The sequence below is a fragment of the Microtus oregoni genome, unplaced genomic scaffold (assembly GCF_018167655.1).
Source record: "Microtus oregoni isolate MIOR12 unplaced genomic scaffold, Mior012 000002F_ref0000024, whole genome shotgun sequence".
NCBI classification, from domain to species: Eukaryota; Metazoa; Chordata; class Mammalia; order Rodentia; family Cricetidae; genus Microtus; species Microtus oregoni.
This window is the reverse complement of record NW_024543061.1, coordinates 85,885,810-85,908,802: the sequence shown is the minus strand read 5'-3', so window position 1 is coordinate 85,908,802 and position 22,993 is coordinate 85,885,810. Positions and strand designations below refer to the sequence as shown.

Here is a 22,993-nt window from a genome sequence, read left to right as displayed (position 1 = left end):
TGGGACCTGCTGCCCGCTGCCTGTGGCCCCTCTTTGCTCTTCTCTCTTCACCCCTTTCCTCCTTTCCCTTTTCCCTCCATAACCCACTAAATAAATATCCAACATCACTCTTCATGGCATGCCTATCCATCTGTCTCTTACTTGCAGTGGCTGTGGCTCCTACTGGGACCTGGCTGCCTTTGTGGCCCACCGTGGTCTCGTGGACTGTTGCCGCCACTTAGGGACCTGCAGCATTGTATTTTTACCATTACACTGGGGACATCCTGTTGCTCACTGCACGTGAGACAGATCTGCTGTGATGTCCATGGGTGTGTGTGGCTCGCCAGCCTGCTGGGGTCAGCTGCCCTCCTTTAAAGGTTTCTGGAGTCCCAGAGCACAGGACAGTGAAGGAACACACCTCGCTGTCGACTCTGGAGGCTGTGTTGGTTCTTTCCTCTTTGACGTGTGATGAAATACTGGATGAAAGCTCCTTCAGGTTGGGGAAATCTATTCTGGCTCCCTCTGGGGGTGCAGGCCTGATGGCAGGGATGGCCAGGTGCACAAGGATGCTGAGGCATCTGGCCACATCACATCTGAAGGCAGGAAGCAAAGAGGGATTAACACTTGTTCCTTTTGTTAAATTCTGAGACCCCAATCCGTGAGGTGGTTCTGTTCCTATTTGGTTAGGTCTTCCTTCTCCAGTTAAACTTCTTGGAAACACTCTCAAGGGCACACCTAGAGGTGTGTTGCCATAGTGACTCTAAATCTAATCAAGTTAGCAGTCAGGAAACTTCTTCCTTCTTCACTTAGAATGGTGCCTGAAGGAGTGGCTTCCCAGGGGTGTGTAGACTGCAGAGGGAAGACTGGCCTTGCCCTCCAGCAAACAGGAGGTGTAGGAAACAGATCCTAGTTTGGTTTATATAGAGCATCAAAGGCACCCAGAAGCTCCCACGGAAAGTTAGGATTCAGAAGCCGCTGTCACCCAGCAGCCAAGGGGATGACAATGCTCTTACGATGAGCTGATAAGGAGAGGAAAGCAGGTTGAAGAGAGAAGGGATGTTCCTTCCTCAGTTTCCTGTGCCAGTGCCACACAGGGAGCAGGAGCCCAAGGGGAGCACTGAGAGGCTTAGTCGGTTGAGGTCAGGCTGGAGGAGACATAGTGACTGTCAGCCCTGAGTGTGCAACAGAGCAAGAGAAGCCGCTACAGATGGGGAGAGAGATTGTAGGAGGGGGAAGCCCAATACAGGGAGTCAGGGCAAGCCCCTAGCTACTCGAACAGAATAACCAGAGTACTCAGAGAGAGGCAGGAAAGGCAGGAACCCGATGTCACAGTATTGGGGAGGAGCACGTGGGATTCTGAGTAGCAAAACGCATGATAAGCATTGGGGAGGGATCGGGGACCAGTGGAGCAGGCACCTGGACATGCTGGGGTTAATAGACAGAAAAGTGAAGCCCTTGCTCATGGCCTGTGGCCTGTGTATCTGCAGCCAGTAATGAACTTTTCCCATTGAGTAAATGTCCATTTATTATATTGATTTAATGTGTGTGTGTGTGTAGGGGTCATGTGCATGACAAAGCACATGTGTATAAGAGTCGGTTTTCTCTCTCCTGTCTACATCCCAGGGATTAAGCTCGGATTCTCAGGCTTGTCTTCAAGGCTTTTCACCACTAAGCCATCTCCTTGGCCTGTAAATATAAATGTGTATGTACATTTATGCATACACATATGCATACATGCATATATATATATATGCAACTGGTTTGCTTTAGTGTTTTATTCATTTATTGTGTGTGCACGTGCATGCTACAGCACGTATGTGGAAGTCAGAAGGTTTTTCCATCTACCAAGTCCACACCGGGCTTGAACTCAGAACCCCAGGCTGGATGACAAGATCCTTTACCCGCTGAGCTAGCTCCACAGCTGCCCAGTCGGCGTGTGTCTAATGTGTATAGCTTGGTGGATTCTGAGATGAGGTGACATCTCCATACTGTGTGTGGGAGCCTCGTGATCACCCCACTGATGGTGAAAAGCAAATTTATTACTGTTCCTGGGACCTTTGCGACTTTCCCTCAGAAAACACTGATTTGGTGTAAAATTATTTTTCTCACATTTTTACTTCAGACATACTTACATTTAGCTTGTCAACATTCTTTAGTTTTGTTTTTAAAAATGATGACAGCTCTCCTCTTCCAGGGTAGCATACTCCGGAAAATCCTTCTGAATCGGTACTTCAAAGGTGACCATGGTGTCGGCGCCAACGGACCTCTGTCAGGGGCCTATGCCAAGACTGCACAAGTGGGAGGTACGTTCTCGTTCCCCATTTAGGGTTTAACGGCAGTGCTACTCTCCTGTCTGACTTAGGTGACACAAATGTGAAATATTCACTTAAAACGCCAGGAAAACTTCTGTGTATTTTGGGGTTCCTGAACCCACAGGGTGAGCACCATGGTGAATTTTTGCCTTTAACTCTGGATAGTTTGTTTTGGTTTTGTCACACACACATTAGGGTAAAATTTGTAGAGTAGTTTTATAAAGGTTTATTTATTTTTATCTTATACATATGTGTGAGTGCCTGCATGTGTGTCTGCACACCATGTAGTGAAGAGGCAAGCAGGCCTGCTTTTCATCCCACCCAGCTCCTGCACGGCTAGCTTAGCCAGGGAAATAATAACACGGAAACTGTATTCATTTAAACACTGTCTGGCCCATTAGTTCCAGCCTCTTATTGGCTAATTCTCACATATTGATGAACCCATTTCTAATAATCTGTGTAGCACCACGAAGTGGTGGCTTACTGGGAAGATTGTAACCTATGTCCATCTCGGGCTGGAGCTTCATGGCGTCTGACTGTCTCTGCTTTCTTTCTCCCTCCTACCTATATCTTCCTCCCTCCTACCTATATCAGGCCAAGCAGTTTCTTTATTAATTAACCAATGAAAGCAATAGATAGATTGAAAACCCTCCTACATCAACACCACATGTATGCTGTTGACTGTTGGATTCCTTGGAACTGGGGTTACAGATGGTTGTGAGCTACCATGTGGGTGCTGGAATCAAACCCAGGTCCTCAGCAAGAGCAGCTAGTGCTTGCAACTGCTGAGCCCCCTCTGTAGCTCTTTCTAGAGTATTTTAAGAAAAAGCATTTAGTGACACCGAGTTACACACTGGACATCTTTTTACAATTTCCATCTTTATAGACTTTTTGTATTTGAGCTAAACTTTCCCATGGCCCATGTTGTTATGGCTTGAGAACTTGGAAATGCTGTCCACTGCTGAAAATGGTGTCTGTGATGAAAGTCAGTTTGCTGGTTTTACTTTCTTGTTGTTTCTCCCCACCACAGGAGGCTTCTCTGGACAGGATGCGGATAAGATGGGGATTTCCATGTCGGATATCCAGTGTCTGCTGGACAAGGAAGGAGCATCCGAGCTTGTCATTGATGTCATCGTGAACACCAAGAACGACAGGATCTTTTCCGAAGGCATTTTGCTGGGCATCGCCTTGCTGGAGGGAGGAAACACGCAAAACCAGGTGCCGCCTGTCGTTTCTAGTTTTTAAAAGAAGGATTTTGGTTTTGCGAACTTGATAGAGCAGATTCAGTTCACATCTCCCCTCTCCGCTCCTCTAATCTTCCCTTATCCGCCCCACCTCCCTACTCTCCCCCGGCTTTGTGTCTTCTCTGCTGCCATCCCAATAAACTTTGGGTGCCAGTTTGTGCTGCCCAGGTACCCCTGTGTGCTGACCCATCCTCTAGAGCACGGTTACCCTTCCGAGAGCCACCCCCTTGTAGAAGACTGACTCTCCCTGCCCAGAAGCCAGGACACACCCGCAGATCCCCAGCCAGGGCTGAGAGCTCCCAAGCTCCTTCTCTCTCTTTGCTGGAATATTCACTGGCTTGATCGTGTGCAGGCGGCCACAGCTGCTGTGAGTTTGTGCATGCTGCCATCCTGGTTTTGCTCTGCTCTTCCCTGATCTCTGGCTCTTCCAGTCTTTCCAGTTTCTTACTTACTTGTTAAAGAAACCAAGGCAAAAGCATTCTTTTAGCTTCTCCTTGCTGGCACAAACAGAACACCTCACAAATCACATTTCCCTCATAAACCTATTTGATTTCCTATCAAAATGATAGGGCTTTCCTCTTTCTCTAAACAGAACATCCCTTGAAGGTCACTCTGCAGCAGGAACCACAGTGGCGGTGACAGTGGTGGGCACTGTGCTCACGTGCTCCACGGTGACAGTGGTGGGCACTGTGCTCACGTGCTCCACAGTGGCGCTGGGCACTGTGCTCACGTGCTCCACGGTGACAGTGGTGGGCACTGTGCTCACGTGCTCCACGGTGGCACTGGGCCCTGTGCTCACATGTACACCAAGGATCTGGCCCTGTCTAGTCAGCACTCCTGACCCTTGCAGACCCCTGCCAGGTTTCCCTTGCATCCTCTGCTCCCAACAGTGTGCTCCATAAGCCTGAGCTCTGGAAACTTCCCAGAGAGCACTTGTGAGTTTCCTGGCTCCTTGCTCAGTAACCCAATCTCCTATATTTTCTGAAGCCATGGAGGCGATCATAGCTCCAACTGGCTAGAAATTCCCAAACCTATTGGCCAAATGAAGGGCAGGCAGAAGCCCTGTCAGATTTTGCTTTAATTTGTCACTGGGTGTATCTAGTAGATTTCTCTGGACCACAGAGGGTTGTCCCAGGGGATCGCCCTTCATCCTCTTGTGGATGCTGGCTGTACCAGCCAGCTCCAGGAGAACTGCAGGCTCTGCTTTTAAATGCCAGCTCATTGCTTCCTAGACCCAACCTTTGGTCTTTGTTTGCCTCATGTTTCTGTGGCATTGATAACTGGGAACGTCTTCTGGAACCTTTACTACCTGGGTTCTGGACCCGGGCTCCCTTACCCCCTCCACCGCCGCCTCCAGGTTCTCTTCCAGCCTCATGTGAGGGCTCCTCTTCTCCCCGAGACTGGCACCACAGCTTCTGGCTGTCTGACTGAAAACTAGAAGTCACTTTTGACTGTGACTGGGTCACCCTGTCTCCTGGCTGGTTATCCCTTGGTGACAAACCTGGGTGATATCTCTTCTCCCTAACACTTCAGTCCCTGCTTCTCAAACCATTGTTGCAACTCCTTGCCTGTGACTCTGCTGTGACCTTGTTTCCCAGCTCCGTTCTGCCTTCTCTCTAACATTCTCTCCGTTGCCTCCAGCGATGTCTTTATGACCCTGTGTTACACCCTGGTTCAGATCCCTCTTCCCAGTAACATAGACTCCCTGCTGAGCTCATGAGCTTCTTCCTAGGCTCCGGCTAGCTCTTTCTCTCTCTCTGTCTGTCTATCTGTCTGTCTGTCTGTCTCTCGTTCTGTCTGTCCCTTCCCCTGCTCTTTCTCTTTGTGCCCCCCCCCAGGCACACCCTGTCACTTTTCACGCTGCTCCCTTCTCTTGGAGGACTCAGCTCTATGGCTTCTCTCAGAACTGATTTCAGACCCTTGTCCCGTTGGGCAGAACTGACTGCTGGTTGCTCCGTGACCTCACTGTGACCTCCAGGTGCTCTGCGGAGTGTTTCTATCACTTCACAGTGACTTTCCAGGTGTGCCCCAGATTCCACCTAGTAAATTAAACATCCCTGGAGGTTTGGAAGGGATCTTCATTGCTGTGTGTTTGTGTTTGGAACTCTAGTGCCCAGTAACTATTCAGTGGTGGGTGTGTTTATGAGAGACTGGTCATGATGAAGCCTCCTCTTCCAACTGGGCATGTGACACCTGCTTCCTGGAGCCTGACTGCAATTGTTTCTCACTGGGTGCTTTCTCTGTGTCTCTTTGTTTTGTTGTGTGTCTTTCATTATGTCTCTCCAGTAATTTTTGTCATTCTAATGTGTGTAGGGGGTGATAGCCTAGTTTTTTTATTTTCATTGTCCTTTATAGCCTTTTAATACATACCTCCCCCACATACACCACACCATACACTTCACAGTACACATCACACACCACACACACACCACACACACATTACACACCACACACATACACCACACATACACATCACACACCACACACACACCATATACACACCACATACACACCACACACACATCACACAACACACATACACACACCACACACACACTACACACACATACAGATCACCACACACACACACCACACCATACACATATACACATCACACACATCACTACACACACACATCACATACAACACACATACACACACTACACACACATACAGATCACCACACACACCACACCACACACACACACATCACACCACACACACATACACATCACACACACCTCACCACACACACACACCACACACACATCACATACACATACACACTATAAACACACACCACACATACATATCACACACCGCACACATACCACATACACACACACCACACATACACCACACACACATCACTACACACACATCACACACACCACACACACATCACATACACATCACACACACCACACATACACACACACCACATACACACTACGCACACATACAGATCACCACACACACCACACCACACACACATACACATCACACACACATCACCACACACACCCATCACACAACACACACACAACACACACATACATCACACAACACACACACACACACACCACACACCACACATACTCTGACTAGTGATACAGATCTGTAATCCCAACTACCCAGGAGGCTATGGCCGGAGGACCAGAAGTTCAAGGGAAACCTGAGCTATGGAGCAGGCTCAAGGCCTTTCTGGGAAACTTAACGAAATCAGGTCCCAAATTTAAAGGAGAACTGGGAATGTAGTGTGTGTAGCAGTTCTGGAGCCATCAGTTCAATCTCTCGTGCAGAAAAGAGAAAGAAGACAAAAGTCACACACATCTGTCGAGGAAACGGCATTATTACATGTAGTAATAAGAGTGGCGGGGCTGCGTCCCCAGCACCCCAGCCGCCCACATGGCTTATGCCCTGAAATAACAACACACAAACTGTATTCATTTAATCACTGCTTGGCCCATTTCTATCTAGCCTCTTCTAGGCTAATTCTCACATATTAATTTAGCCCATTTCTAATCATCTGTGTTGCGCCCCTAGGTGCACTTACCGGGAAGATTCTAGCCTATGTCCATCCTGGGTCGGAGCTTCATAGCATGTGCCTGCCCAGGAGCCAGGAGCATGGCGTCTCTCTCAGGCATCTGCTCCCGAGAGGAGAGCTGTGGAGTCTGAGCTCACTTCCTCTTCCTCCCAGTGTTCTGTTCTGTTTACTCCTCCCACCTATCTTCTAACCAATAAAATGGGCCAAGGCAGTTCCTTTATTAGCCAATGACCTTCCTCCATCATTACAAATCTGTGCACAAAACCTTGTGGGCTAAGAAAACCTCACTCTCTGGGTTCTGCTGCTTAGGTTTCTGATTTGGGGACATCGTGGTGCCGAGATGTCAGCTGTGTGCTGTGGCTTGAAGAGGGCTAGATCAGACCAGCTGAATCTGACCCCTCTTTAGTGACGCGTCCAGCTGAGTCTGACCTGCTTTAGTGACCCTCCCGCTGAGTCTGACCCCAGTTTAGTGACATGTCCCCGCTGTGTTAGAACTGTTTGTGCTATGATGAGACACAAGGACCAAGCAGCTTATAGTAGCAAGAACTTGTTTTGTTTATGGCTCCTGAGGAAGAGTTCTTACTAGCTGGGGAGGCAGGGCAGCAGGTAGCTGGAGCACGAACTGAGAGACCACATCTCCATCCTCACAAAGGAAACAGAGTAAACGGGAAGTGTACCACATACATGTATGGAAGCCAGAAGAGGAACTTGAATCCCCTGAAGCTAAAGTTACAGAGGATTATGAACTTCTGTGTGAGTGCTGAGAACTAAGCGTAGGTCCTCTATAAGAGCAACAAGTACTCCTAACCACTGACCTATTTCTCCTGCCCTGTGTTAATATTCTTAATTTCCCTTCCCTGTTCGTGGGTTATCTCAACTGCCCTGTTCTGGGTACTCTGGACCAGAGTGAATCCCATCCTTACTTCCTGAGACTTCTTGCACCAGATATGCTTGGCCAGATGTGGATTCGTGGAGGCAGATAGAAGAAATTACAACTTCAAACACTCACAATAAGAGGAATAAAAGCTAGCTATTGTGGGTCACACTTGTTATCCCAGCACTCTGAAGGTTGAGCCAGGAGGATTGCTTGACCCTGTCCTGGGTCGTTGAGTAAGACTGTCTCGAAAAGAAAAAAGAAATAAAATATCACACAAAGGCTAATGAATTTTAGGAACCATTCTTACATGCCTTAATTTAGCTAATCCTTATATATTAATTACAGCCTGTGATTAATATATAGATCCTAGATTACCAAAGAAGAAGCAGGCAGATCTCAGCCCCATGGTTACTTAGAGACAGAGCTGACATTTGTGTTCGTGCTGCCTGGCTCCAGATTCTGTACCCTCTGGTCACAATGAATCTCTCCTTCCCAGAGATAACCTTCTATTTTCTTACCCCAGCAAGCGTCAGTGGCTGACCACCATATGTGAGCCTTTGTCTTTCCCAGTGGAATAGCTACATAAAATTGTCACCTGAAGAGTCTCCATGAGGACTGACCTGGACGAAGCTGGCCTGTGGATGTGTCTGTGGGGACTGTCTTGATTGTGCCAGTTCAGTGGGAGAACCCGTACACTGTGGGTGACATCATTCCTTAGGCTGGGGATCCTGAGCCATGCATGAGGAGAGAAGGCCGGCTGAGGACAAGCAGACTTGCGTTCATTACTGACTGTGGATGTGCTCGCTCCAATTGCCTTAAGCTCCTGCATCTGCGATGTCCTCGCCATGGTCCACTTTCACCTAGAACTGTGTGCGAATGAGCCCTGTCTCCCCAAGTTGCCTTTGACAGAGTGATCTATCACAGCAACTGGAAAGGAAGCTGATACACTAGTCTCTACTCCGCCACGTCGCCTCCTTCCTCCATTCCTCCCATTTTCTTCTCCTCCATGGGGCAGATTCTTCCTCTCTAACACTATTTATCCTTTGCTTTTGGCTCCTGCAAAGAGCCTTGAGTGTTCCTGCTGACACTCCTTGTTGTCCATAACACGGTGTCTGAGTAGATGCTGTGCCGTCTGATGAACCCATGGAACATACTTTGGTCATCACCTAACCCAACACTATTTTGTAGAGCCCAGGTACCCTTTATATAAACGATCTACACCCAGTGCTACAGCCTGTGGGTTATATAACAGATATATATATATATATATATATATCCCCGTAAGAGGGTGGGTGTTAATGGATCCCTGACTGCAAAGCTTTGTCTTCATAGAGCTGGGACATGACCTGGACTGTCTCACTAATGTGTTACAGCTTCCCTTTACCTTCTAGCCACGCTATAGTACAAAGATTAGAGCTCAAACATCAGCTTAATTTGTGGGACCATAAAGGTCTGAGGATGCTGCATTTATCCTGCGAGCCATCAGCTTGACTGTCTCAGTGTAGTTGCCATGGTTACGGTGAGCTCTTTTTGGTCCTGCTCCTGTAAAGAGGTTGCTAGCCCTCTGCTTAGGTGTGTCCCCTAACAGACGTGAAGTTGACAGTTGTGTAAAATGCACTGTGTGTAGGTGCTGCGCATGTGAGAAGCAGTGACCGGAACGAGTGTCGCCCGGAGTTTAGAGCCTCCAGGCATGTGTTTCCCCCCCTGAAAACACATCAGCGGTTGTCAGATCCCCCTGTCTGCTGTTCAGCTTCTATCTGGGGATGTGTCTGGTTCCACTTGATCCTGTACATCTTTGCGGAGCACATTCCCGCCTCCGTCCGCTACCCATTCTTCTGGGTTCTTCCATAAAGTTACTAAGCAGTGACTAGTAACCACAATTAAGTACTTCCCTGTCTCCTAAGTACGTCTTACCACACTTTTGATCTTGAATCCTTCCTGCATCATTACTGATGACAAACTAGAGTTTATTTCCAGTCAATTTCCCCCTAAACTACATGTAAAGCATCATTATGTGTAAAGTAACAGAACAACTTAATACCTACTTACCAGTGGGTTCCCATAAGTGAGATTGTCATGGTAACTCATCCTAAGTTTAATGTACTATCAGTTAGCTATAAAACATAAAATAAAATAACATTGCCAACTGACAGGGAGCCCTTGTTTATACAGGGAGGTCATAAGCGAGTGCCCATGCTTCACGTTGGATTACCAACTCACGTGGGCACCCAGACTCTTTCTGTCCTGTCTGTAACAACAATATAGAACCCCACACACAGTAGGCGTTCAGTAAACGTGTGTCATGTCGATGCATGGCTTTGTGACACTATCAGACCGAAGGAATTAGTGACTTATGAAAACTCACTATACTCATAATGAAAAATGAGTGCAGGAAGATGCATCAGGTAGAATATAAACTATGTTAGAAATTAGTGGAAGGTCTGAATTATTATTAATGTAATAACATGCTATTGTTAATGTAATGACTTGTGCTAATAGTATGTATTAATTGGAATGAGAAGCTGGAAGCTTGTCTATTTGCCGAATAAGTAAAAGACAGCACACTGTGCTTTTATCCGTAAGACCTGTGTTTATTTCAGAATAAACCACTCTTTTTCTTGCCTGTGGAACTGATATTTTAAACGATGCTTTCTCCACAGAATTCTTTCTACAAGCAGTTGCATGAGCAGAAAAAGTCGGAAAAATTCTTCAAAGTCCTTTATGATCGGATGAAGGCTGCTCAGAAAGAGATCAGATCCACGGTGACCGTCAACACCATAGACTTAGGGAGCAAGAAGAGAGACGATGACAACGACCTCATAGCCTCGGGCCCGCGGATGAGAGGTGAGGAGCTTCCTGAGTATGTAGGAGAATAGCATGAGAGAAGAAAGGAACAAAGATTTAAATCTCAGGGAGCTTTGCCATCTTGCTTCTGAGGTTTATTATTTCCGGTGTTTCCGGTTTGGATGTCCATCTATAGAGGATGGAAGGGGCTTGATCATAGAATAGCCCTTTGGGACCAAACTAAGATGAGGTTTAATTGGTGTGGGAGCAGTGGACTACATGCAAGTCATTGGATTTCCTTGTTCTGTGCAGTAAAGAAAACCATCCCAAACTTTCTGAGCATGGAAATTAAACTCTGAGGACAGAATTTGTTAAAGTGTTTGCATTTGAAATAACCCAATTATTGTCAATTAAATACAAACTGTGGAATAGTATCATTTTGCAATTTATCATTTTTAATGAGATCTTTAGGAATTTTTAAGTGTGTACACACATATGTTTCTTGATATATTCTTGTTCTTTCTGTGTGTGCCACACATATGTGTGAGTGTCCACAGAGACCAGAAGAAAGTGTTGGATCCCTGAATCTGGAGCTACAGGATGCTATGAGCACCCTGATGTGGGTGCTGAGAGCTGAGCTTAGTCCTCTGGTCAAGCAGCAAGGGCTCTTAACTGCCAAGCTATTTGTCCTGGTTGGTTTCTGTCAACTGACACAACTGGAAAGAGGGAATATTGATTGAGAAAATGCCTTCATAAGAATGGCCTGTAGTCATGGCTGTGGGCATTTTCTTGATTAGTGATTGATGTGGGAGGTCTCAGCCCACTGTGGTCAGTGCCTCCCTGGGCACGTGGTTCTGGGTTCTGTAAGAAAGCAGGCTGATCAAGCCAGGAGGAGAAAGCCAGTAAGCAACATTCCTCCATGACCTCTGCTCAATTCCTGCCTTGAGTTTCTGCTCTAATTTCCCTTAGAGATATACTGATCTATCACTACATATATGCTCTCTCTACATGTAATCCTATTAATAATATATACATATGTGTGTAATATATATGCATATGTGTAGTATATATGTAATCTTATTAATACAACACATGCACACATATAAATAATCTTGTGATATATCCTTCACAATATGAAATAAACCCCTTTAGTCATGGTGTTTTATCAGAGCAATAGAAAAGCAACTAAGACACCACCTCTCCCACCCTTTGCGATATACTTGTCATTTATACATGTTTGTACATGTTCTTATGTGTCATTGTAATATACATTTGTATACCATAAAATTCTGAAACCAGTTAAGTATGAAGGCCTTTTCTTCTGATTGCTGTGTCAAGTTTTCAGTTGTCCCTTCCAGGAAATTATTGGGCTTCTTGTTAGGTAATTTTAAAATTAAGCTGTGGGGAAATTTGAATCCAATAGTGCAGAGTTTTTTATTTTTTAATTAAAAAAAAATCAGAAATCCACTATTGCTTGCCTTTCAGTGAGAGATCCTTCACTTCATTTGAAAGAGGGAATGAAAGGGCAGCTGACAGAGGCATCTTCAGCCACATCCAAAGCCTACTGTGTGTACAGAAGAGAGATGGACCCAGAGATAGACATGGTGTGCCCAGGGCAGGAAGCGGGAAGTGCGGAGGAAAAGTCTGCCGAGGAAGTTACCATGAGCCCCGCCATCACCATTATGCGGCCCATTCTCAGGTTCCTGCAGCTACTGTGTGAGAATCACAACCGAGAGCTACAGGTGCGTCTCTGCTCCCTGTGGGTGAGCTCTGTAGCCTGCGGGAGAGCCATCCAGGTGAAACTAATAAAGGATTTAGGAGAGAATTTTGGAGAAATAATCAACAAAGACACCAATGTCCTATTGAAATGGAAAGGAAGAAAAACAAGAGGAAAAATGTTCATGCATTAACAAACAAACAAACAAATCCACACATTGTTACCCTGTGGTCCAGCATTCACATCTTAGCACCACTGAACCCCATCTGCTATCCCTCTGTGGTGTTCGTTCAGGAAGATCATCTTCATCTTCTCTCCCTCTCATGGTTTTAGACTCTTTCCCAAGCCATAGTTGTTGAGCACAATATATATTTTTATGTTTCATTAGAAACAAAGTAATAGAGAGCATTCTTATAATAGTTAAAATTGCTTTGCAAATTAATTAGCCCATGTCATAGGATCTCACCACTACTGTTTCCTCTGTCAGATGGGTGGACCAGGGGTGCCTCAGCTTTGCCTGTCACTGTATTTGTCAACAGTGTTGTCATGACAGCATAGCAAAGGCCCGCCCACGAATGGAGCTGATTGGCCAGACTGAGGGAGAGTGAGAATGCTCACCTGAAGAGTTTCCCCTGGGCAGATTGCTGCCAAGAAAGACACACCCACCATGCCAACCAGCTTAGCCATGCTACTAGCTAGCAGAGCTGGGAAGTAGTTTTATTAATGACGCCATGTGCACTATTGTCTGGAACACGGGATCCGAAGGCAGGAAATGGCAGTTCAGACAAAGCATTGCCCATGGCAATGAGGTGCTCTGGAAGGAATGATTGGGGAGCATGGCTCATGTAGACCAGCCTGCCACAGCTTAGATCAAGCTTCTGCAGGGTGTGCCACCTGCTCGCATTCACGGGAGTGTGGCGCAGGTACTGTAGAAGACAACTTTGACACTAAGAAGCACAAATAGTTAAAAACAAATTCAAATAAATAAATTGGTATCTGTAAGAACATTAAGATAGAAAATCCCCTCTCTTTCCCACTCTTTCTCTTCTTGTTCTCTCCTTAGCTTATTCCCCAAAGGAAGTGCACCAAATAACAGTTTGTTTTCTTCTAGAAAATTCGATGTACGAACATTGATCCATGCATGTACATCTTCTGTTCAGGAGAATATATATTATACACAGTCTCTACTGTTTCCTTTAGTAATTTTATCTATTGCCGCATTCCTTGACAATGCTTATCCACACATCCGGAGGTGTTTCCCATGATCCCAAGCCCACTGTGCTGCCAGGGAGAAGGCTCCAGCTTTTGCTATGACGCTTTCTGTGCTAACAGGCAGTGAGAGTCAGGTGTGTGTGTGTGTGTGTGTGTGTGTGTGTGTGTGTACAGATTTAGGGTCATTCACAGAAATAGGTCTCTTCCCTGAGAAGCTTGACAGAAAAGCATGTTTCTCAGACCATGGCCTTACAGCCACTGCACAGTGAAGATAGGGAGGTGGTTCATTTGGAAGTTGGACCCCCTCCCCCGAACATTTTATTTCCTATCCTTTCTACTTTTCATACTTACTTCCATCCTTTGTTCGTTTAAAATGATGACAATGGAGCAGTGTTTGTTATGACCTGTTCTGAAGATGCTTTTGCCACAACGCAAGAGGCCTCTCTTTTAATAGAAACTTAGTACGTCAATATTTAAATATTTTTATTTTAAAATTATCATGGAAAATAGAGTTTGCTTTTCTAAAACTTATTTTACCTTCCAACTGTAGTTTTCCTTCCTTCCTCTTCTCCCAGTCCCTCCCCGCAGCCTCTTCTCTGCCTCCCTCCCTCTGAAAAACAATGCTTTATTATGACAGCCTCACCCTTATCATTCTGCTTAGACATCGTCACCCCCGTTATTTTTCCCTTATTACTCCCCTCTTTTGTTGGTCCCCTCCCTTCACTCAAGATGTCCACGCATACACACACACACACACACACACACACACACAGAGAGAGAGAGAGCGAGAGAGAGAGAGAGAGAGAGAGAGAGAGAGAGAGAGAGAGAGAGAGAGCTGGACATGGCCAGCACCCTTTTTCTGTGTTTTGCTCCTGGTCCTTCAGCTGCACCTTCTTTAACCCCTCCAGAACTTCTTGAGGAATCAGAACAATAAAACGAACCACAACCTCGTGTGTGAGACGCTTCAGTTTCTGGACTGCATCTGCGGGAGCACCACAGGCGGCCTGGGCCTGCTGGGTCTCTACATCAACGAGAAGAATGTAGCGCTGGTCAACCAGACCCTGGAGAGCTTGACAGAGTACTGCCAGGGCCCGTGCCACGAAAACCAGGTAACCATGACAGCGGAGCTTCATGGGATGGGAGCCGGACTCAGGAGGAGTGTGCCAGGCTAAGTGCAGAGCCGGCCTCCTGGGCCGTGATGTCTTCCTGCTCGCTCCGCCAGCGTTGCCGCTTTCTTACAGAAGATACAGAAGTGGAAATGTAGACGAGCAAATGCCAGGCCATATTTTAAATTTCATTGTGAACGAAGATTCTCGTGAGCATATTTAAGATAAAAGAATTACAAAAGAAGGGAAAGATTATATTCCTTCCCAGTGTTCAGGTTTTCTCTGTAGAGAATCTCTCCAGATGTGTGGGGTTAACTGGCTGTGACTTTGGCTCCACTGCAGTGCAGGGGAACCTAAAACCCATGTTATACTCAGTGAGCTAGTCTGATACCCATGCTACACACTCAGTGAGCTAGTCTGATACCCGTGCTACACACTCAGTGAGCTAGTCTGATACCCGTGCTACACACTCAGTGAGCTAGTCTGATACCCGTGCTACACACTCAGTGAGCCAATCTGATACCCGTGCTACACACTCAGTGAGCTAGTCTGATATCCGTGTCACACACTCAGTGAGCTGGTCTAATACGTGTGCTACACACTCAGTGAGCTAGTCTGATATCCGTGTCACACACTCAGTGAGCTAGTCTGATACCCGTGCTCCACACTCAGTGAGCTAGTCTGATATCCGTGTCACACACTCAGTGAGCTAGTCTGATACCCGTGCTACACACTCAGTGAGCTAGTCTGATACCCGTGCTCCACACTCAGTGAGCTAGTCTGATATCCGTGCTACACACTCAGTGAGCTAGTCTGATATCCGTGTCACACACTCAGTGAGCTAGTCTGATAACCGTGTTACACACTCAGTGAGCTAGTCTGATATCCGTGCTACACACTCAGTGAACTAGTCTGATACCTGTGTCACACACTCAGTGAGCTAGTCTGATACCCGTGTCACACACTCAGTGAGCTAGTCTGATAACCATGCTACACACTCAGTGAGCTAGTCTGATACCCGTGCTACACACTCAGTGAGCTGGTCTAATACATGTGCTACACACTCAGTGAGCCAATCTGATACTCGTGTCACACACTCAGCGAGCTAGTCTGATACATGTGTTACACACTCAGTGAGCTAGTCTAATACGTGTGCTACACACACTCAGTGAGCCAATCTGATTCCCATGTTACACACTCAGTGATGTGTTAGTATTCAGGGCCCAGAGGCATTGACCAGTGCAAGTCAGTTAATAGAGCCCACCCGCCAAAAAACTAATTAATCCTTCCAACATTTGTACAAATGCACCTGGCATTTAAAAGTTTCAGGTCTTCTGTTGCCGTCTCTAGTGTGGAGAGCAAGCAGCATGCCATTTTACAGACATCTCCTTTTCTAGACCTGCATCGCCACTCATGAATCGAATGGGATCGACATCATCATCTCTCTGATTCTCAGTGACATCAACCCTCTTGGCAAATACAGAATGGACTTGGTGTTGCAGCTGAAGGTAGGGTGACCCTGGCACTTTCCACACGCACCTCCCATGCAGAGTGAATTCTGTGTCTTCAAGTGATTGTGCAAAACACCATCACCTGCTCAACTCGGGAACCGACAGGAGAGGGCAGCGAGCTCAGGAGGCTCGCTGAGCGAGGGAACGTGTGAGCTCCTGCAGGCCGCAGGCACAGTGAGGTTCTCTGCTAGAGGCGCTGAAGCAGCTCCTTACCTCCTCTACCTTGTTTTAATTTCCCATTTTTATTACAAATAGAAGTGGAAAGTGTTTGATACCCACTGTCTCATGGGTGTTTAATCTGCCCTGGCTTGAGAATTTCATCTAGTGGTCACAATTAGATGGCATAAAGGAATGTTTTATTTGAGTTGAATCTCACCACCTCCCAATCATAGTGTTTATGTTGAGCCTAGTATCCACTTCCAGAAAATTCTATCTATCAAAAGTTAGGAGCATAATGGCATCCAAATATTTTTGTTCAAATGAAAATAGATAAATAAATAAAAATTAACTTACATAAATCTTACATGCTAAGAAATGATATTCAAGTTAGATAAGTTACTTTAGGCTGCATCATTGTGTTGAATATTTACACAGGTTAAAACCAAACCCAGGGGCCTGTAGGGGATAGATAGCTTGGTAAGAACAGCTCTCAAGTTTGGTCCCCAGAAGCCTTCTGAAAAAGCCCAGTGTGGCGCTATGCCCTCTGGACTCCACATGCACGGACACACGTGCACAGCACATATAAACAAACTCAGCAGCTCATCACATGGCTAAACATACTTTTGTTTTTGGTAAAGCCAGGCCTCTCCAACTTGATAGAAAATTAGGCTTAACATCGGGCAGGTGAGTTGGTGGCCAAGGAGAATCCAGAATGCTGTCTGTATACAGTGGGTTGTACACAGATCCACTACTGTGAAGTCTGTGCTGGGCTCTGTTTGTGTATTTAATGCTTTCGTCCATACTATGTGTAAGATCTAATACCCGCACCCACACCCTGGCCCACCTTCACGATGGGGGTGCCCTTCCTGCCTTTGTTCCTTGGGCCTTTGCTTCAGTGAGTGAGCACCTGGTGTAGGTGACATGCAACCCAACTGGAGACACTAACAAGAGTTTGTCCTTCTCTCTGAATTCAGCTTTAACTGTAATTCATGGAGACACAGCATCCAGAGGCCACTGAAGCTCTTTGTTGTTTAGAAGCTGAATTCTAAAATCGGCCTTGTCAGTCACATGGCTCTGTGGGGGAGGTGTTGAGTGACTCACCAACTTAACACAGAGTGTAGGTGTGTGGGTTATTTACAAATCCAGATCTTACTTTGAAAAATTAAGTAATGATGATTTACTGAACCAAAATATTAGGTATTCAAATTAAAGTGCTTTTAAAACGGGTCATTCCATTTTTATTTATTTCAGTAGCACAATTTATTGAAACATGGCAGTCAGATAAATCAGCGTGCAGCCAAAGCAACAGTTGGGTTTGTTTCTCTTGAAATACCTTGAATATGGTTTTAACTTAAAGTCTGAAGTGAGTATACTCTTTAAATCTAAAGATTTTGTGTTTATTATGCCTGATAAGAGAGCAGCTGTGAGGCACAATTACCCACGTTGGCAAGTTTAGGGACACTTATGAGACTTATACACGTTATGTGAGAATTATCCATGTTATATGAGAATTATTCATGTTGGCAACACTTATGAGATGAGACACTTCAAATAATAAATCAGTTAGTAACATTGACTCCTGGATTTGATGGCTTAGTTGGCCATAATTTTAGTAACATACCTTCAATATAGTATAGCACTATAAGTATATACCATATGCCTTAATATAATTCAAATGCAGTATTATAAAAACTACCATTTTAAATATGCTTTATATACTCATTTAATCTCTGGCTTAGCGAACGTCTCAGATGCGTGTCTCATCCTTCACACTGTTTTTTTAACTGACCTGTGACTGCCAGGTGCTACGTTTGGTCAGAGGTGCATCTCTGTGTTTTGTTTAGAAAGACTCCAGCTTCCCCTCAAAGGAAAATCCCGTTAGCAGGATTACTTAGGTTTTTCAGTATACCCAGGTGCACGAACTTCTAAATTGGTTCAGAGTTCAGGATGCCATTGGCAAGATTTCTTTCTATTCTCACAAAGTATGAGAAAGAAAATTGGTTAAAAGCACCACACTACCGATGGCATCAGAAACTGGAGACATTTTAGAGCCCTGTTCTATTGGCCCTGCAGAGCGTGGCTCATTGAGAACACACACTGTCCTGCCAGGGTGTTACCTGAATTCTGTGGGGTCTGCTCCGTCTAATCCCTAAGCCATGTTTTAAACAGCTATTGCTTGGAACCTAGGTTATAAAAGTGGTTCATAGGACTTGAAAATACTCATAAAATGCAAAAACGGAACAGGAAAAAAAAATAGAACCCATTCCCTGCACTGAAATCTTTCATGGTGGCTGTGGCACTGGCGTGACCCACCATCACCCTTGTTACCTTCAGGACCATTAGGTATCCTTTTAAAGGTGGCATTTGCCAGAGCTGGGAGCGCTGGATGGAATGTAGGACCCAATCTAACCAGAGTTAGTTTACACAGTCTCATCAATTAGCGCTTTGTCTGCCTACAGCAAACACGATTCAGCTTGATCATTTCATTCTTGATCATTCCCCCTCTAAAAACATGTGGACTCTGAGTCTCTTAGACATGCCTTTAAATCCCTTCCCCCCACTCTCTCATACACACACACACATCAGGAGTCTGTGTGGAGTAACAGTGTTTCCTGTGGTGACTCTCTGGTACTGGTATAAGACTGAAAATTACTTCGTACTTTGCGATCTTAAGTAGCAGTATCTGAGGTAGCATCCAGGAACACATACCACTTTCACTCTTTATTAAGAGAATAGTCTTAATGTTAATAAACGTGATGAATTAAGTGAGCTATCTCGGGAAAACATCTCCATATTTCCAACTTGGGAATTTAGGACTTCAATATTAGTTCTCATTGATGATTCACAAATGTATGTAACATTTCAATATGCTGCTATGATTATTACTTTGTTTTTAAAATGGCTGTACTCTATTCTTTAAATTATATACATACCATGTCCACAAAATGTCACTGATTCCTGCTCATCTGATTTTATTATTAAGATGTCATTATGGAAATCCAATTTTAAAAACATTGGAAGAAAATATATTTCTATTTAATGTAGTGTCTAGTCAGTCTTCCATTTAAGACACCTGTAATTTTAAAATATTCCCCATTGGGCAGGTGGTGGTGGTGCACACCTTTAATCCCAGCACTCGGGAGGAAGAGTCAGGCAGATCTCTGTGAGTTTGAGGCCAACCTGAGCTACAGAGTGAGCTCAGGACTACACAGAGAAACCCTGTCTTAGGGTAAAAAATCCTCAAAAATATCCCCCATCTTTTATGAATCGTAAAATATCCTACTTTCTGCTACTAAGACAAAGTAAATAAAGAAGTTTCAGATTTCTCCTGATGGAGAAAACAAAAAGGGCCTGGTGATCTCAGCTAGCACAGATGCAGAGGGCTGTCGACCTGTGTGAATTGTGTGTGTGCTCACGCAGTCCTTGTCCCCAGAACAACGCCTCCAAGCTTTTGCTGGCCATCATGGAGAGCAGACACGACAGTGAGAACGCAGAGAGAATTCTCTTCAACATGAGACCCAAAGAACTGGTAAGCGCGTTTGCCCAGGCTGTCTGCCAGGGGTAGCTTCTCCCGCTGCTCCAGGGAGCCTGGCAGGAGCACCATGGCTTCTGCAGGGGAGGGTGGTGAAGGCCCAAGTGACTGGGACCTGTGGATTCACTAGGTTTTATTTTAGAATTATTTTTCTGTTTTTATTTATGTGTATGTGTGTGTCTATGTATATGTATGTAATGTGTGTTCTGCTGCCCTTGGAGGCCAGAAACATGTCAGATCTCCTGGAGCCAAAGTTACAGGCAGTTGTAAGTACCCGGATGTGGGTGCTGGGAACTGACCTAGGGTCCTCTGCAAGAGCAGGAAGTGAACTTAATCCTGAGCTATCTGTTCAGCCTGCTTTTGCTAGTTTTATCCACCTTAAGCACGTTTCTTAGCTAAATTTCCACCCCCCTCAAACTGAGTTAGATGCCCCAGGCCTCTAACAGTGCGCTGCTCACCCCCTGCTGGACCCTTGAGCAGAGACACTCTGCTTGCCCACCGTGGGCTCTCCAGTGCCCGATACTGGGGCCAGCACCCTGTCTCCAGCTCCCTCTTGAATGCCCAATAAACAGTGAGTTTCTCCGGATTCCAAATTCACTTAAATCCTGGAGACTTCAGAGCATTAGTGTCCAAAGATAGAAACAGAGTGTTCCAGATAAACACGGAACATTGTCACAAAATGATTCCATGTTCATTTAAATAACTGTGGTTTTCAAGAATATTTCTAAAATTATTTTCTGTTAGTATATACATTAGTTATATATATTCTGTTATATAAAGCTAACATTAGCTTTATTATGGCATGTTTTGCACAAATGCGTTGTACTCATTAGATTTCTCCAGCTGTGATAAGCATCATGACCAAACGCAACTCGGGGAGGGAAGCTTTTATTTGACTTACACTTCCAGGTCGGTCCATCACAGAGGACAGTCAGGACAGGAACCACAGAGGAAAGCTCCTTGCTGGCTCAGGCCCAGGCTCACATTCATTGGCCTTTCTTCTGCAGCCTAGGTCAGACCTGCTTAGGGATGTTATCGCCCCCAGTGAGCACGGCCTTCCCACATTAATTCCCGAAAAAGAACAGAAAATGCTCCAGAGGCCAATCTGAGGGAGGGAGGCAGTCTCCCCAGTGAAACTCCCTCAGATAAATCTAGGCTCTCTAGTTGACAGTGGAAGATGAGAGATACGCCATTATACTTTTTCCTTCCTAATTACCTCCACATTGTCGATCCTGTCCATCCTTTGCTGGCTCCCTGTCTCAGATGCCTGCCTTTTGTCTCTCGTGTATTCTGTTACCCCGTCTTTCCTGCTTTCCGCTTCTGTTAGCTCTCGTTCTCTCTTCTCACAGTCCCGTCTACCTTCACAGCCTACAGATAGACATGCACACACACTTAGATCTTGAGTCTGGATATGGGAGAAAATGAGATATTTGTTCACTTATAGCTTGTATAGTTTTGTCTGCCATGAAACTTGCCAATTTTAAGTTAAAGCTCACTAACAATTGATGAGTTGCTGCCGCCTTGCAGACCCTGTTCTGACTGTTTGCTCATTATTTATTGCTAGGTAGATGTGATGAAGCAAGCCTATAACCAAGGACTGGAATGTGACCACGGGGACGAGGAGGGAGGGGATGACGGTGTTTCTCCAAAGGACGTTGGGCACAACATCTACATTCTGGCCCATCAGGTGCGCATATTTTTCTACATTTATCTTGCTTACCTGGTCATTGTGTCTTACGCTGATGGATTATTATTATATTTTTACCTTCTGATAACCTTATTTATTCAGTGCCTACCTTCTTTGGTTTCAGTTAGAGAAAACAGTAAGTCCTCAGAATTCCCAATTATGAAATTCAGGGTCCACTAGGGAGCCTTTGACAAGTTAAAGAGGCTCGGGAGAATACTTCTGGGCCGGGAAGAAGAAAGTGTCTCACCCCAGAACCTCAGGAGAGGGGAGGCCAGCTCCTGAGGAGGCAGGGTGTGAAGAGGTGGGTAGGGGTGTTCTACAGTTTAGCCAGGGCTAATCCAGAGAGAGCTCTGCCCTTCAGGCATAGGCTGACAAGTTCTTAATCGAGGTCATTAAGTTTGCAGCCCTAAGCGCTTTCCACGGGACTTCTAGCATCCATAGACTAAGTATTCAATTTCTTCAGTGATGTTTCCATTTCATTTCTTGTAAGTACCAATATTTGATGAGCATTGTTTGATAAGCTCAATCCCACAAACATGGTCAAATTGAAACTCACATCATCTAACACAGATAGGTTTAAAATATAAAACTTGAAATGTACACATGTTGGCTTGATTTTTGTCTTCAATGGCCCTATCGTTTTAAGGGATTAAAGCTCAGACTTTGAAAATGTCTCAGACTTCCCAGGTGCCTCCTTCCACCTGCCATCTCTCCTGTCTGCTTTCCCATTCATCTTATCTGTTGATTAAATAAATATTGGTGGAGGGAACGTCAGATTCTGAATAGATTTAGTTTTAAAGGTTGCTCTCTAGGTATTCCCTGTGCCCGCCATATGGCCATCTACTGGATAGAACCTTGAACAATGTTTTTGATTACTCTTTAAGGAAGGACTCTGATTGCAAAAGCTCCAGCTCAGGGTTGCTGCTCCTGTTATACGGTCAGCACCCTGAGACTTGCAGGATTCTCGTAATCTGTCCGTTCACAAGGCGAGGGCAGCCGAGTTACAGCTGTGCAGAAGGAAAGGCATTTTAGGCATTGAGGAACCAAAAGCCAAGCCGAGAGATGAGCAGAAGGAAGTGGAAAGACAGAGACTCAGGATGTGGGGAAGTCCCATTTCAGAGAAAGAAAAGTCAGGTGGCAGAAGGTGAGTCAAGTTAGGAAAAGTAATAAAGAATGAGTAGAGAATGGACTGGAGTATGAAACAGAAAAAAAAAAAAATGACTCCCAGCCAGGACTTAAAATCCCATGGCATGCCAGAGGAACACAGGAACACAGGGATGTAGTGTGTGTCTGGGCAGAGGACCTCAGAGTCTGCAACACCATCAG

At 45.4% G+C, this 22,993-nt stretch overlaps 1 protein-coding gene across 1 annotated transcript in view; it reads left to right on the top strand.

Annotated features, from left to right (window-relative positions):
- Itpr2 (inositol 1,4,5-trisphosphate receptor type 2) overlaps positions 1-22,993 on the top strand; it is a 420,430-nt gene that overhangs the window by 274,469 nt on the left and 122,968 nt on the right. The window contains exons 38-45 of the mRNA XM_041632277.1: positions 2,174-2,282; positions 3,322-3,509; positions 10,620-10,803; positions 12,229-12,485; positions 14,581-14,781; positions 16,176-16,286; positions 19,882-19,977; positions 21,545-21,667. Of these exons, the coding sequence (XP_041488211.1) occupies positions 2,174-2,282; positions 3,322-3,509; positions 10,620-10,803; positions 12,229-12,485; positions 14,581-14,781; positions 16,176-16,286; positions 19,882-19,977; positions 21,545-21,667 (1,269 nt within the window). The remainder of the gene's footprint in view (positions 1-2,173; positions 2,283-3,321; positions 3,510-10,619; positions 10,804-12,228; positions 12,486-14,580; positions 14,782-16,175; positions 16,287-19,881; positions 19,978-21,544; positions 21,668-22,993) is intronic.